The following is a 17,867-nucleotide window of genomic DNA, read 5'->3' as shown; positions in this document are numbered from 1 at the left end:
GATGACAAAATTATGACAGTTTTCCGTCTTCTTTTTCTTAATCTATGGTTCACTGTGGCATTCACTGCATCAACCAGTGGTGGGATATCTGAAGCTGGCTTGTAACCTGAATTTTAGCTCTCAACTCAAAGCAAAAAATCAGCCAAGACACAGCTTGTATCTTGAAAAACTCATAAGTTGGGACACTCTTAAGTCAAGGTACCACTGTATAACAAAATCTGTTATACTTTTAGAATTACTGTAACTTAGACATCTCTATATAATTTCTAGTGAAACTTTGTTATGTTAAATTCACTTAACAAAATATAGTTCTCTTAGAAGGTGCAGAAGTATACCTTGCTATTGAGGATTGCTTTTTGTAATCATTTTAATAATTTCATTCTCCTTATTAAATTATATTTTATTATTAGTTTAGTTTTTACTTTGTTTTACTTAGTTCATTTTTGCCTAAGAAGATTCAGGTTCTGATTGATTTTAGATTTTAATGTTTAACATAACACATTAGACAATAAAATCTAAATTGAATAAAATCATGCAATGTAGTATTATTAGTTTTCTCTAGTTTGAGATTTAAATGATTCTATTGCAAAAAACACCACAATAAAATCATTTAAATCTCATACTAGAGGAAACTAATAATACTACATATTTTTCTGTTCTAACATTGTGTAATTTTGTAGGAACAACCCTATTTATAGTCAGACAATGCTAAATGAGGAAGGGGATACTTTTTAAACTCATTATAACAATAAAGCTTTCTACAACAATATTTTTTTCTTGTTCTGCTAAATACCACTATAGAGGGATTTGACTGTAGTAGCTATGCAAATTTAACAAGAGGGTCTTCATAAAAAGGTTATTAACCTTATGAGCAGAGATAGTACAGACAGACAAAAATTGTTACTATTCATTCATTTACCTTTGAAGTATTAAACATCTTTTTAATTTATAACATTCTAAAGAAAAAATCAATCAGCATACATTTAAAAATATTTACAGTAAAAGCTTATCTGATTAGCAAAAGAAAAATATAATAAGCCTTTGATGAAACTTTTGTATGTTTTTATAAGTTAAATTTGATATTCAATGATTTGGAAAGGAGATTATTTTAATGTTTAATGATCTTTTTATATTCTCAACAAAGAAATAATGTAATCATTTAAACTTTGTTATAAAGCAATCAAATGATCACAAGTAATAAAGCATTAAACAGAATTTTTCACAAAAACACTAGAGTTAAGAATATCTCTATCAATTCTTTTTAAATATGTACTGCAATTATGAATTTAAACTTTAAATACATATAGTCCAACTAGTGTAGTAATTTTTTTTAATTTAAGTTTTATCTAATCATATTTTATTTTTTGTTTGAAACTGTCTTGTTATTATAAGAATCAATTTAAAAAATATGATCTCTGAACTTATAAACCCACAGAAACCAAATTTCAATTCAAAAGTTACCTGGCCACATGATACCAGCTTCTCTATTAAACAACTTATGCATTAAACATGATAATATGAAATAATTGTAATTCATTTAATTTTAAAGATAAATATTTACAGAATAAAATTATGCTATATCATTTTCTTTTACATAAATATAAATAAATATAAACACAATTCAATGCATATACTGCTTTTTTTTAACCATTAAGCAAACAAAATACCATGAACAGCAATGTTTTATTAAAAATCAAATATTTTCACTCTACTTAACAGATAATTATCAGAATGTTAAATAATTAGAAATAGAATATGGAAATGTTTGTCTTCAATTATAACAAATTTTGTTATATATATATAATGAATTTTGTATTCATATGAGTGTTAACTGTTCATCATGTATATATCAAAACAAAACAGCAATGGAATAAAGAAATAAAAAGTAATACATAATTTCATAAATGCAATTCATTTTGCAACATCAAAACAAAATTTAATAGTAATGCAAATAAACCAATATAACAGGATTTTGTTTAAAAAATTTATATTTTACTAAAATATTAAATATTATAACTTTTATAAGCAGAATAAAAAGCAAAGACTATTGTTAAGATAATGTGATGGCATTCAAAAATAAGAAAATCTCTACAGCCACATGGCCCAAAGTAATTACATAAGATAATAAAACAGGCGAAGAAAACTTTATCCAGCAGTTTATTCTGTCACTGATGATGATGATGGCAGGCAAAAGAAATCATAATCAACAAAATCAAACAGCATTATTTTAAGAGACAGAATTTATTTAGAAATTATTTTCTGAATACAGTTTTAAAAAATTATCAAACATTGTTTTCTTAAAATGAGACTTTTATTCTATTATAATGGCAATTTAACTATAATATAAAATATAAAACAGACTATAAACTATTGTTATTTATTATCTTCAGTTAAAGAGGCCTAAAGATGATCTTTAATCTATTTAATTTTAAAAATGTTTAAGTTCATTACTGGAGATTTCAGATTTTTAAGATGCGCAATTATCTCTCTCAATAAAATAGTAATTATTGAAAAACTATGAAATCAGAAACTTGAAAATATAGAAAAACCTTTGCCTATATATTCTAAGTATTAAGTATGTATTGTATATATCAATTATTATTTAGTGTTATATACAAATATTTTAAAAAGTTACAACAGTTCTATAATAAAGCTTTCAGCAAAAGTGAATTATGTGACTATTGGATCATATAATCATTTTGAATGACATGGTGCAATACGATGTGACATGTTAAAAATAAACATGATCTTACTGAAGTTAAGCAAACAGATCTAAGTTGCTATCTACTAACTCAGGTGCATCAAACTCATCTAAACAACAGGCCATTTAATGCGACTGGTAAGATTCAGGCATGTCACATCACAATTACAAATTTTCTTAAAATTATAATTTGAAGTGAGAATGCAGGAATATATATAGGGCAATTAAAACACATTATGTAGTTCAGTGAATTCAACTATGTAATATATAATTGCTATAATATTGCTTTTTTATAACATTTATTTTAGTTAATGTACATATTTATAAAACTAAAATTAATTGTTTTTACCGGAAACTTGCCAGCGTTTTCTTCCTACTAGTTTTCCAATATCTAGATTCAGACTTGGGGTACTCTTGCCGCTGAACTAATGCTTATACAGTGTGTTACTTCCGCACATAGGTACCCGAAGCCTACCCATAAATTGATTGAACGCTATCATCACACATGCTCGCAACGCACTGACACAGCTGACATGTGGAGCAACAACCATCCTGACGTAGAATGGATCCTATCATGTTTAATCCATACATAAAAACACTGTGTACTGAGATCGCCAAGAAATGCAGTGTTCAGATCACATTCAGGAGATGTCCTACTATCTTTGACATCCTCCACAATGGGAAAGACCCCCCAATCAGAACAGACTCCTTGGCATGTACAGTATCCCCATCAGGGACAACAGATTTGATACAGACCTCATTTACATTGGTTCAACTAAACACTCCTTGGAAGTCAGACTACAGGAGCACATAGCAGACATACAACATGCGAGAAATACCATCGCTCTCACCACAAATGCCGCCAATCCTGACATCATGGTGGCCTTCAACCAAGTGAAGCTCATCCACACTTCATCCCACACTGAACACCTAAAATGGCTAGAGGCCATTCACATATATAAATAGAGGCTCAACGCCACGTGCATCAATTATACAGAAGAGATGGTTTTGTTGGTAGCCTGGCAGGCGTTGATGGACGCCGATCTTTAAAAGTCAAGATCTGTCAGCCTTACGAATACACAAGCACTGCTTGTGTAATGGATTCGAACGTTTTTCAAATTTTATAATCCGAATCCAAAATGTTATACGTTTCATCAGGAATTCCGTTTAACGCCTGAAGAACTCAGTGCAATTTGAAAACGTTTGAGGTGAACTTTTTTCTTTTTTTTCGTCACACATCGGATATAGGGTACGTTATCTCAGGGTACATTATTTGATAGAGATAAAAATAATAAGAATATTTAAAAATTAATATAAATTACAGATGCAAATTAATATTAGTAATTAAATTAGTACTTGCAAATGAAATCTTTTTATGTAATACCAATTGATAGTTGCGTAGGCTTACCTATTTCTATTATTATTTGGCAGGTAAAATTACTTGTATTTTATAGTAGTTAAAGTTATCATCATTCAGAATTAACCAATTATCATTAAGCTACTTTCTCAGAATTCTTAATTATAAAATAAAAGTTGCATACCAATTTATTACAATATAATTTCAAATTCAAAACATTTTTTAATTGATATTTGTAGCTTCTTTTATTTTTATAAAAAAATAATTTTACAAATAATTGGTTCTTATAAAATAAATATTTTTTATATATTTATATTGTACAGTACTTGTATACTTATTTACATATTATTTGAAAAAGGTAGTTTGTTCTAATAAGCAGATAATCCAATACTATACAATAATTTTACATTACTAACCAATGTAAAAAAAATCATGATCTATAATATGAAATAAAAAACCATCTAAAAAATGTGCTTATTGAATAAACCTTGGAACCATATTTTAATACAAGGAAACTGAAATTTGAATTTATTGGCTGAAACTGACTAAATATTAGGTCAAAATGTTTTAAATAAATTCCAATTTTGGCTTCCTTAAAGAAATAAATTATTTTTCCTTGTATTTAAAAAGGAAAACCATAAATGTAAATCTAAGTATGTTAAAATACTTCATTATTTAGCAAAACATTACACTCAAAACTAATGTCTAAAATATCAAACATTCTTTTGCTTTTTATATTATTGTGTCATTTAATAAGAATTAAAATGTATATTATGTTTTTGTAATCAATTTTTTTTATATTACTTTCTTTTTTACTGAAAGAAAGCCATAAAACTTTTTATATTATTTAATAAACAGAGAGGCAAATAAAGTTTTATAATTATTTTTCTATTTACATACAAATAAAGTTTTCTTAACTATTTTCAAAAAGTAAAAAAATTATAATAATAATTAACATATATATATATTAATGCAGTAAAGACATTAAAAAACAACTGATAAAATATCGTAGCAAATACAGTGATACCTCGGTTTTCATCGATAATTCGTCCGAAAACAATTGACGAAATCCGAGGCAATTATTTCCACATGAATCAATGTAAATCCAATTAATTCATTCTACACAGTCCAAAATACATACCAAAAACACATTTTATAGAGAATTAATATATCATTAAATACAAAACGCAATAAGAAATTAATATAAAAAACTAATCTAAAGGAAAGCAGTGGAATTGTTTGGCTAGATGTGTGGAGTAATATCTTGTCTTGAAGAAGTTAGTTGGACATGAGCTTCTAGCTTATATCGCCCCATGGTAAAGTGTGACATAATTGTCATGTAATGGTAGTTGTATGTGTTTATGATGGTCATATCGCGGAGAATAATGCCTTCTGAGAGATCCGTTTAAGGGGTAACTGGCCCCTATTGAGGCGTTACAGATGTGGATAAAACCCAAAAAACTCCACGTGACCAGCCCGTCCTGGCGAAGCGCAAACCCACAACCAGACTCCCAGTGTTCAAGGAATGGAAACATTGGCCAGTGGTGGACAGTCACGAGGTAATGCTCACAGAATGAGAAATAATGCCACTCTGAGCAGGAAAATGTGTGGGTCACCCTTTGTTTTTGCAAAATTAGAAGTGAGGTCACTTGGGCACGCCGACAAAATCCAAGGCAATCGACGAAAACTGAGACAAACTTTTCATGAAAAAAATCGACAAAAAACTGAAACCGACGATAACCGAAGTCAACAAAAACCGAGGTATTACTATATATCATAATACAATGTAGAAAATGATGTAACAGATTATTTCAGAAAAAAATCTATTCATTCATATCTATTAATTTTTTTTAAAATTGTTCTGTAATAAGTTATATCATCATATTTGATTATATGTATTTTGAATGGAATCCAGTATTAGCTATTTTTAATCAAAACAAATAACATATCCTTCTATCAACTTTGATAAAATCTTTCTTACTACATTTACATATACTTGGAGAGATAGTAAATATACTGTCTTTATATATCTATTATTTACTTATATATATATATATATATATTAGAACAAAGTAATTAATAGTTTAAATATTTATGTAACTACTGTAAGTTACGAAACTTCAATAATATTAAAGCAATTATAAATAAAAACAGATATAGGAACTGATCAAATTATACCTGAAAAACCAGAATCACTAGCATGATCTCCCAATGGCGAAGAAAGATCATTTCCACCACCATGAGCAAACCAATAGGAATCTGAAATTTAAAATCAATTAGAAGAGTATCACAATAATGTAATTAAATAAAAATTAGATTATTCATGTAATAAGATATTTCATAATTCAAATCAGAATTTGGCCTGAATAATTTTTAGAACATACAATAAGTTATTTTTTTTTATTAATAAATAAATTAATAAACACAACATAATAATACTTTTCCAGAATCTACAAAATTATTATATATTCATTAATTCAATATATATAAATATATATACATATTAATAAATGTCATTCTAAGATAACATAGTAAATGAAATATCTATGATAAAAATATTTTAAAATCTGTAATAGTATTAGATGTAATGTAATAAAACTTAAATTAAAATTTAGAATTTCTAAGAGATTATCATTTATGGATGCCCTCTTTCAATGACCTAATTTTGATTAATAATTTCAATCTTTTTTTTTTTTGTTTAAAGATTTATAAATAAAATTAAAAGCTAAAAGTAATAATAAAATTTATAATTTTACAATAAACTTGATACATTTAAGCATAAAAATTATTTTAAATATATTGAAATCTAATATTTAATTGTTATACTAGGAAAGAAAACCAAAATGACTCATGAACAGCATATATGTGAAATATGATCACATTTTCATATCTACTTTCATTTAAAGGACTGATCATGTTTAATTAATAATCAATTGCTATTCTAATAGCACACAAAACACAAAAATTAACTCAATGTATACATACAATAACTACTTACTACTAATTTAAAATAAAATAATGGTTAAATTTGTATTTTTACATGTTGAATCACAAGTTAGGAGAAAAATTTATCAAAATTCCTCATGTAAAAATAAGCAGGTGCAAGATAAAATTTATTTAACATATACATTTCAAACATGTTTCATTTAATTAATGTATTCATTAAACTGAAATATGACTAATCAAATTATAAATATAGTTTTAATTAATTTTTTGATGAATAAACAGTAACAGTGATCAACATCATTTCAAAATAAATAGGATTTTTATTGTTTAGTAATACAGTAGAGCATTGATTATCCGACTTAATTGGGGACTGGGGTTGGTCGGATAACTGAAAAGTCGGATAACCGAAAAGTATGAAAAAATACATTATTAGTATAGTGTATTAGACCTGGTTTAAATACTAGCCTCCCTTTCATGGTCGAGCCAGTGCTGCCAGCTAAAACATGCAAAAATTTAACAAAAATAATATTAAAGTAGCCAAGACATAACCAAATATTGTAGCACCACATCACTAGCAGACATTTGAATTTGCCAACTAGAATGCGGTCGGTTAACCGATAAGTCGGTTAATCGGGGGTCGGACAATCGATGCTCTACTGTACTTGTGCATAGATAAAAATATTCTAATATTTTGCAACTTTTTAACTCCTTAATAATTGAAATTTCATTAATATTTAACAGTTCTAGCTCTGAAATACAGTTAAAATTATAAAGGAGATTAACTAGTTAAATAGTTACTACTGAATAAACTATATTTTAATACTGACTGCTTAAAAATTTATAAATATTCTGAATTGCAACAAACTTTTTATTAGCTATTCTGATTATTATAAGTAGTGCAGAAACATTAAAAAATTGCATGACTTCTCATGTTAATTCTTTCATTTGTGAATGAAAACATGGCAGAGAATTTCATATAATTCAAAAATATCTAAAATTGTTATTATAAACAAACAAATTTAACATAATTCTAAACTATAATTTTTATTTATTGCATCATAACTGATTATAGAGAACTTTTCAGTTAACTTCCTTTAGGCCAATTTTATCAATTCTCTTATTTTAACACCATGTAATAGAACTGTAATTTTTCAATATTAAATAACAAAATGATATATAAAGCCATATAACCTTTTTAATAACACTCCTTTTTTTCAGATAAAAAATAAGCTTATTATAAACTTTAATTAGAAAATACAACAAAGAATGAAAAATATATAATTATTTTCAGCCAAAACTAACCAACATTGAATACTATTTAAATCTTTAAAAATGTTCTTGAATTCAAAATAATCACTCACTTATTTCACTAGACTTTGGTGGTACTTTTTCACATACATACGAAAAACATAATTATTAAAAACTTAAAAATCTATCTTAATTTAAATGCTGTGTTTAATTCAAGAAATAATTTTTTTTAATTCTGTACATAAAATTTATACATTGTTTAGAATTTGTTACAAGTTGAATTAATACAACTTTAACTCTTTTTCAGAGAACAAGTTGTATTAATAGTTACAGGAAGTTTTGTGATACAAGTGAAAACTATTGCAATTTTCTTAAATAGAACAAATTTCAATTTAAAATTAACTGACAGAAAGATATGCTTGTGGTGTTTGAAATTAATTTTAAAATTATGATTAGTCTAATATATTTCCATTGATACAGTAATACTGATTTAACTAAATAATGAATAATCAGCATTAAGGGTATATTCTATTAGTTAATAAAAAAAACTTTAATCGTGCTGATGTATAAAAAAAGAGGCATTTAATGGATTATTTAACATTTTACAATGAAAATTTAACACAAATATTATGTACCAGATTTCATGCAGTGTCTCTCATTCTACATGTCACATAATGTTCTTAAAAATTGTGATAAAGTGGATTATTATAATTTGTGGATGCAACAGTGAACTGAGGTGTATAGCCATCATTCCTGGAATAATGTTATGAAATATTTGTATTTAGAAATATACCATAAAATTATAAAAATTTATATTATTGACAATATAATTATAATATATGCTCCATTTTTAAATGAGTATTTTAATTGTATTAGATCTAGACACAATACTAAATGTTTAATAAAAAGTGGACAGTTTGGTCTCTAGATGTTAGAAATATGTTGTTATAAATTCTTCTGATAGATGACATTATACAGGGTAATTTAGAAAGAATGAGCCAATTTCAAATTTTTATACTTTTATTAAAATTTAAAAACACAGAATGGTAAGTAATGCATGAATGTAAAGGACAAATGTCTAACTTCAGTATCTCTCCAAAACTGGGATTCTATAAACACAGCACAAAACCAACACCAGTACTATGAAAAGAAAAAATTTTACTAACGTTTTAGTCTATATGAAAATAGACATCATCAGGTAAAAACATTATAGAACAAAACGGCTAAAACGAAAATTGAATGCTTTTTTTACATGTTCCAACTGATCACATAATTAGAATACATTGCGTTTAAAATTTATATGTTATGTTCAGGATATAATTTCAAAATATGTATATTATTTAAACAATAAACAAGTAAGTAATCAATTAACTTCACATGATTATGACATAAATAACAAATATAATTTAAGTTATCCTTAATGCAAAGTTGTGTTGGAGGAATCTAGTTCAAAAATGGTGCACCATGCTGTAGACAGTGTGTCTGTTTCCTTGAAATTAATAGCGACTCTCTCTTTAAGTGATCGATAGATTTCAACTGCCTCCAAGGTATTTAAGGTGTGCTCTATCTAAAACCCTGTGTAACAATTTTATGTCCTGCAGTTCAACCCATAAGTCATCACTACCTGCATAAGTCGCTAACACCATAGTTGACAGCTTCTTTCTTATAGAATATTCATGCTGCTTCATCCTCATGCCCTGATCCCTCACCGTCGCTCCAATGTATAATAATGAGTGGTTGATTTGGTCGTCGGAAACAGGTACTGCATAAACCACTGGAGAGTAGAAGTCATGTATATTGTTTTTATCATTTCTGATAAGTGAAAAAATTGTTGGAGTGCATCCATATGCTAAGTGTACATTAGTAGTTCTGGAGATTTCTCTCTATATATATTAGAAAGCGTTCCATTATATGTGATAACTTTCATTCGTTCCTCTTGTGGAATAGTTCTGTTCCCCTTACTTAGATATTGTTTCACAAGAGCTTTGACCAAAGAAGAAGGGTATCCATGTTGTGTTGTTGCCAGGGACTTGATCCAAGACAATTCGTTTTCCTTTTCATTCTCCTCCAAACAATGCATGGGGACCCTTTTTTTTACCAGAGATCAAAAAGCAGAAACTTTGTAACAATAAGGGTCATGGTCATTCGTCCATCTTCTATACACCCCGATAGATGACCAGAGGGTCCTGGACGAATTACTGTCCTGCAGTCTCAGAGTATATTTCTTCTCCAACTATCACCAACATGTCATCAATTAGAAAAAATTATTTATTACATCTTATACAGATTTCATAATTACTTTTATTTAACATGGCACTAGAGGTTGCTGATTATATCATAATGCATCAAATCTAAGATGCACCCCATTTTCAGAAATACTAAATAAAACTTGAAGGAAAAACAATGCATCTTAAATTGAAGTAAATAAGGTATGTTTTTCCATCAGATTGTAAAATTTGAGATAAACTGAAGAAATGCCTGCCGGAATATTTGATATACAAAGGCATGCAGTTTTTCAACTTTTCAAAACTTCATACTAATTCGTGGTTTTCTCTTCTGATTTAAACAAAGGTGCACATTGTTTTTAATTCATCATAAGAGTTGACAATAAAAATATTAAAATCAATTAACTATTATAGTAAATATAAAAATGAGTGAAATGTTTGTTTAACATGTGAGCATGATCTATTGCGAATTACATTCAAGAAAACATATTTAAACAAGAATCTGTGCAAAGTAGAAAAACAAAAATGCAATAAAATTCATATTTAAAATACAACTTGAACAATTTTTTTGATTCATTTTATGTATAAAGAACTAATTTATTGATCTAAATAAGATAAAGTTAAATAAAATTTCTAAGATTTATAACTACTGTAAGGAAAAATTTTGGCTTTTTTAAATCAACTGAAAGTTACAGTATTACAGTACTTTTATTGTAAAAATGTAAGTAATATACTAGTGCCATTTACTTTTTTTCTTGCTACAGCTAAATACTAGCATTTTATGCAGTTTTTAAACCTTGAATGAATTTATGTAGTGAGTTAATTATAACTGTTACACATCACATGTAATAAGTGTTATTTATTTTTTCTTTAAAAAATTATACTATTTTAACAAAATTCAAAATTAGACTGAATAAATTGCGATCACACTCTGTGTATTTTCTATTTTCCAACAATTAATACAAATGCTTACTTTTTTTACTGAGTTTTAAGTTGTAATTTTTAAAACACAAAACTCCATGATTAAAATTTTTACTTAAAAAATTTTCTAAATAATAATTTTAAAATTAATGTTAATTTCGTATGTGAATAATTATTATAAATTGTAACACAGAGGCAATGTCACAAAATGGTCCAGAAGGGATTGGGCTGAGATATTGTAAGACCCTAGTATAATATCAATTGGCATATTTAAATTTTAAAACATTTTTCAATTTTAAAAACACTTTTTGGGCAAAATTATAAATTTAAGAGACCTCCTAATAATCTAATTTGGATTAAAAAAAAATTTTTTAAAGCAGTGTCCTAACACAGATTCCAGAGCCCCAGATGGCAGATTTCCAAGAATGGTCTATTTCCATACTGGGTGAAGAAAGTGGAATGAATGTAAATCAGTGTGCATTGTTAAGCATTGTTGATGAACTACAGTTTATCATTTTTCTTTCTTTACAATAAAACACATTTACATTGAATTATAGACCTGACACCTTCTAGAATTCAAGTAATAAGCAATTTCAAAATAAAAGCTAACACAATGTACTTAATATTATTTTCAAGCAATTTATCCAAATTAATTAACAAGCATAGATTCTGAAAAGTAAATTGTTAATATGATAAATATTAATTAAGTTCTCATTTCATTTGCAAATTTATTTACTGATACAAACTAACTCATTTTCTGAACTAACTATTTTCATAACTGACTTATCTTGAAACAGGTGTTAATGAACTGGCTCTAAAACAAAAGTGCAAAAGAAAATTTAAATTGTACCATCCTATCAATTTTCATTTTAAAATTTTTGATCGTATAATAAAATAATTTCTGATTAAAGTTTTTCAGTTTATTAATGTTTTAAAATAATTAATAAAATTTATTAAGAAACAATTTAATAAATACTTTTGAAATGGATTACAGGATTTATTAATAGGATTGTAAAAATAACAGAATGTCTTATTTGCTTTGTACCCAATACCAATGTACTGTGCCCGACATTCCACACTACCTCAAGCCTCAAAAAATAACCCGAAGCTTTGGAAATGCAATATCTACAGTTAGAAGTCATCTTCAGCACGATTGAAGTTCTCAAACATTAATTAATGATGTAACATGTGACATTACAAATATCACATTGCTCACAATGGCAAGAAAAGTGAGAAATAGTGACAGTTCATCAAAATAGTTGAGAAAAAATAACTAATTTAAAAATAGTTATCCCTTTTGATGCCTTTATTTCTTTCTAGATCAGATGATTCTTTGTGTACAATTTTACTTGTTGGCATAATTCATACAGAACAATTAATTTTTAATTACTATCAAGTTTCAAAAAAGTAGTTCCTGTTTTGGAATTTTACAGATGAAATTAATCATTTTTTTCTGATGAATGTATCTTGTGAATTATATTCAAAATATCAAGTCATAAGCCTTTGCTTTCAAAACAATTTTTGGATGATAATTTTTCATATTTATTTTTTTCCATGTTAAAAATTATTTACATTTTTTTTGTATTAAAATATTTTTAAACATATGATATAAATTATAATATCACCATTACATATGACACTTTAATCTCTCAAAAATTAAATTAATTAATTAAACTGTCCATTAATGACAGACTCAGTAGGAAGCAAAAGAAAAATTTGATGTCTATAGAATGCTGTTGAGAAAACAAGAAAATACAGTATATGTAACGTGACCATTTATTTTTTGACTCAAAACGGGACATTGGTTTATTTAGGTTAATTAACAGGTAGTCAATAAAAAAAACACTTTTTTAAAGTTATTTATTCAGAAAAAGTCAGTTAGCTTAAAAGTTACGAATTAAAAAATATATATACCTAGAAACGTTTAGTTATGTTTATATTTATCAGAGGAACAAATTTGCTTTAATATAGCTGGTGATGATTTTAAGTAAGAATGAAACTCTTGGCACGTTTTTTTATATTCACCTTAATTATCAACATCGCCTTTAGAACTGAAATTTGTAACTGGGTCTTCTCAGATGGCCACAATTTGTTCATCATAGAAAATACTCTTTCTACTGGAGCATTTGTAGCAGGCAAACATAAAATATATTCAATTAAAATAGAAAAGTTTTCATGCTGAAGATTGTTGGCTTGAAAGTGTTTGAATACTTCCACCCAACGAGTTTCCGTGGAAACATTTAGATTATTCCATTCGGTTACTTTATCCGATGTAATGTAGTTACAAATTAACGAAAATTCGTCAAAAACTTCTGCATCTTTATTACAGTCAATATATTCCTTTTCAATTAATACATCCAGAGATTTTTGAACGTCTTCCCATGCGGGGACCTTTTTTAAATCTGCCCAATAAAATATCTCCATTTCTTTGGTAAGAAAGCAAGTCCACTGCTCCAGATATTCACGGCTTGTTTGATAAAACTCTGTAGCCGCCCTTTTCACAAACTCTTCATCTATGTCAGTAACATTATCTTTCGATTTCACTATTAATTGACGGACCATAAATGGAAGAAACTGATTGGTCCGTTTCTGAGTCAAATTGTCTTTTAGTTGATTGATTTCTTTTGCAGCTTCAATTGCCGATACAGTCTGACCTTCCAGTTTCAATACAGCTTGATGAAAACTTGCTGACAGAGCGTGTAAAAAATAAAGCCACAATTCGGATGTGGGATCTTCAAAAACGTTTTTTAGTAACAGGGGACATTTTTCAATACTCAAAAAGTCGTTTTTTAATGGCTGATACATTTTTAAAACCCTTTCCAAGGCAGGCATAAGAGCAAGCCATCTAGTTTTGCTATAGCCGAGCATTTGTTGATATTCCGTTTCAGTTTCGGCGCAAAACTCCTTTAGAGCTTCAACTCGAATCGTGTAAATATAAAAAAATGAATATATCTTCACAATAATGCTTTCGTAATCTAAGGGTAGCCTGTCTGCAGCAGATTTTATTGCATTGTGAATTACATGGGCTCCACATCCAATACCTATCAATGGCTTTTTCAGTGATGATTGCAATTTCGTTAACACATTGTTAGTTCCTCGCCTAGCCGCACCTCCGAAATTGACGTTGGCATTGTCTCCGCAAAATGCCACGACTTTTGCTGTCAAATTATTATCTGTCAACACTTGGTTTAAATAATCGACAATGATGTCAGAAGTCTCACCTGGTTGGTCTTGGAGATCTAAAATTTTTACTTGCACACCTACGTAAGGTTGAAAAAAGCGCAGTAGAATAGGGTATATTTTCTTGTTACCGTGGTTTGAAGCGTCGTTTAGTATTGTAATACAATTGGACTTATCAAGATCATCTTTTAATTCTTTCATTGCTGTAGGCATCAAAACGTTTACTACAATAGCTTCTGATTTCGTATGCGCGCATGTAAATTTGGCATCAAAACATGATTGAATTAATTTCGACGCATAATCATTAGAGCGAAAACTGTGGTTTTCTTGTATCGTGTGATAAGCCCAGACGCCTTCTGCCGCGGTGATATCCAAATCCCTTAAAGTTGGTGCGTCCGATTTCTTGAAAAAGGTTAACATCGAAGAACTCGAAGCGGCGGTACGATCGGCATTTTTATGTTTTTCAGACTTTAAATGCTGTTCAATATTACTGGCACCACCATGGGAAACGCTAAATTCTGTACGACACTTTTCACATCTGACATCTGAGGGAGTATTTATTTGCTTGATAAACGGATATTTTGCTTGTGAGTTAACATTGAACGTATACTTGCGTTTCGGCATTTTAACTTGTGATTCCAAAACAAAAGAAGTTTAAGTTATTTACTAGGTACACGAGCATCAAACAACAACAAAACAAATATCGAGAAGTGGGCGAACGAAAAATCTGCCAAACAATTAGTCAACAAAGCGCGAGCGATGACGTCTTCGCCACTCTCGGCTATCGTCGCGTCAACCAACGACGTGGTTTGCTCTCGCACACCGATCGCGTTCGGCCGCCGGCCGACTCGACTACTCAAATTTTCGCGCGGTTTCAGAAAACGGGACAATTTTGCATCCCAGAGTTTCATTTCGGGGACACCGGGACTCGTAACTCTAAAAAGGGACAGTCCCGTTCAAAACGGGACGTCTGGTCACGTTAAGTATATGTTATATAGCTGTAATGCAAGAGTATTTAAAAAACAGAATTTTGGAGCAGAAGAGAAATTGAAAATAATAGAGAGTATCAAAATATAAACACTGTATTCTTACTGAAATAATTAAACTCCTTTTATTAATAATAGAAAAAGGATTTGAAACAATAATCTTATTTTCTCCAAATAATACCATATTTACTCAAATGTAAAATGCACTTTTTCAAGTTTTAATATCTGAAAATATTACATCAAATCTAAGGTGAAGCCTATGCCATAATTTGTGACCTTCAGTGCCATGAATCTTGCTGTATTTCTCTGTAACTAGTGGTCATTAATCCTATGGCATCATTTTAATAATTTTATTAGACCAATAGCAAATACTTAAGACATCAACTTAACTCAATCTACTAAGTCTATTACAATATCATCATAGATACTTAGATGAAAATTCCAAAAAAGTTTCACAACATTTTTTCAAGAAATGATGTATTTATTATGCTTTAAACAGCACTGAGGATTATTATGTATGGGAAGATGTAAGCATCAAATCTACAGAAATGCATTAGGCTTTAGGATTCAGAAGAGCCCAATACAGAAAGTTAAGGGGTTTCTGACACTATTACCATGGTAGATAGTGGTGTATATTGTTTTACTGTGCAATAAATGCTGATTCTGTTGACATACACTTGTCTTAAGTGAACTATTTTTTCAAAAAAATAAAAAAATATCTGTCAGTGAGCATATAGAAATTAAGATGCCTTATATTCATGTAAATACAGTACAGTAATACCTCGATTTATGCTACCCCGACTTACGTGAACCTGGAGTTACACAATTTTCAAATATTGTTGATTCATCTTTTGTTTGAGCACCACGCAACTCTTGATTACTCACTTTCCCCACACTATTGTGCAGCTTACATGTTCGAACATGTTGCGCGGAATCGACAAATAGCTACAATTTATTTTGTGTTACTTATTTCTTGTGTTTGTTATATCTACGGAGACTTGAGAGACTCTACTATGTCATCCAAACGAAGTAGAACTGATTCCTCTGCATCAAAATCTTTGGAATGTAAAGTTAACATTATTAAAGACTTCGATACAAAAATGAAAATTTGTGAATTGGCAAAGAAGTTTGATCTACCGGAATCAACAATCAGAACAATTATAAAAAGTAAAGAAAAAATTCTCAAAGCTGTGAAAACTTGACAGAAGGCCTCAGTTCAATTGAAAAGGGGTTACAAATTTTAGAAAATATAGACTCCAACGAAGAGCGCATTTCTTCTACAAAACGAGAAATAAAAAAATTATTAGCATGCTACTAGGAACTTTTGCGGGAGAAAAAAGATCTTTGAGCCATCAGACGAATTTTTTAACTTTTAGGAAGCCTTCTACATCAAAATAACTTTGGTTTACGATTTTAATAATATAATTTGTTATACATATGTATTATCTAAGATTTTATTAAACTTTTTTTTTTCTAAATTATTGTTTTCTTTAGTCTCCGGCTCCAATTAAAAATAATTTGTATGTATGCGAAATTATACCCAGACTTACGCGAATTCAACTTATGCGGTTATCGCTCGATCCCACCTATTCGTAAGTTCGGGTATTACTATATTAAAACTATTTTTAGCAAAAAAGATTTTAATCAGCTTCCATAATCCATATAATATACTTATTATTGTAACTTTCTAAAATATAGAATTATGATCTAAAATAAAATTATTATTTCTGTATACTATATCTGTATACTATTCTGTATTTAAAAAATTCTACACTTATGAAAAACATTGTATTAATGTGAGTCTTGTATATTTATATAAAACTTTTTGCAAATAATTCTGTTTTTATATTGTTTATGTCCAAATATTTTTAAATGTATTTGAAGTAAGATAGCATTTCAATCTTTTTAAAACCTTTTTGATTCAAGTGATGAAGCCTTAAATGTACATAAAGTACTTTTAATAATTTCATTTCAATATTGTATTGCCAATTTGTGTACTTTAGAAAATTTAGTATCATTGCTTGTAAAAACAATCACAATACAAGTTTGTTAATATAATTTCAAAAATTAATCATGATAATCAAGACTATCACAATATTTAATCACTTCTAATTTAAAATGAATCAAAATATATTAGATATGATTTAAAAAGAAACTATTTAAAATTAATTTGAATGAATTGTGTACATATATACAGGATAGGAACAAAGTCCTGTCAACCCTATAAAAAATTAATTGTATGTTCCATTTGTTGTTTGTTTCATCAAACAAAAGAACACAAATAATGATTGATACAAGTAACT

General features: G+C 28.3%; 1 protein-coding gene across 8 annotated transcripts in view; it reads right to left on the bottom strand.

The window, feature by feature from the left end:
- LOC136971043 (ensconsin-like) overlaps positions 1–17,867 on the bottom strand; it is a 44,286-nt gene that overhangs the window by 14,031 nt on the left and 12,388 nt on the right. For all 8 annotated transcript variants that reach the window (XM_067265534.1, XM_067265547.1, XM_067265555.1 and 5 more), the window contains exon 4: positions 6,237–6,317. In XM_067265534.1, coding sequence (XP_067121635.1) covers positions 6,237–6,317 — 81 coding nt within the window. The remainder of the gene's footprint in view (positions 1–6,236; positions 6,318–17,867) is intronic.

The sequence above is a fragment of the Centruroides vittatus genome, unplaced genomic scaffold (genome assembly GCF_030686945.1).
Source record: "Centruroides vittatus isolate TY-2023 unplaced genomic scaffold, ASM3068694v2 contig_1050, whole genome shotgun sequence".
Classification (NCBI taxonomy): domain Eukaryota; kingdom Metazoa; phylum Arthropoda; class Arachnida; order Scorpiones; family Buthidae; genus Centruroides; species Centruroides vittatus.
The sequence above is the reverse complement of the archived record's forward strand: the minus strand, read 5'-3'. Positions and strand labels throughout refer to the sequence as shown.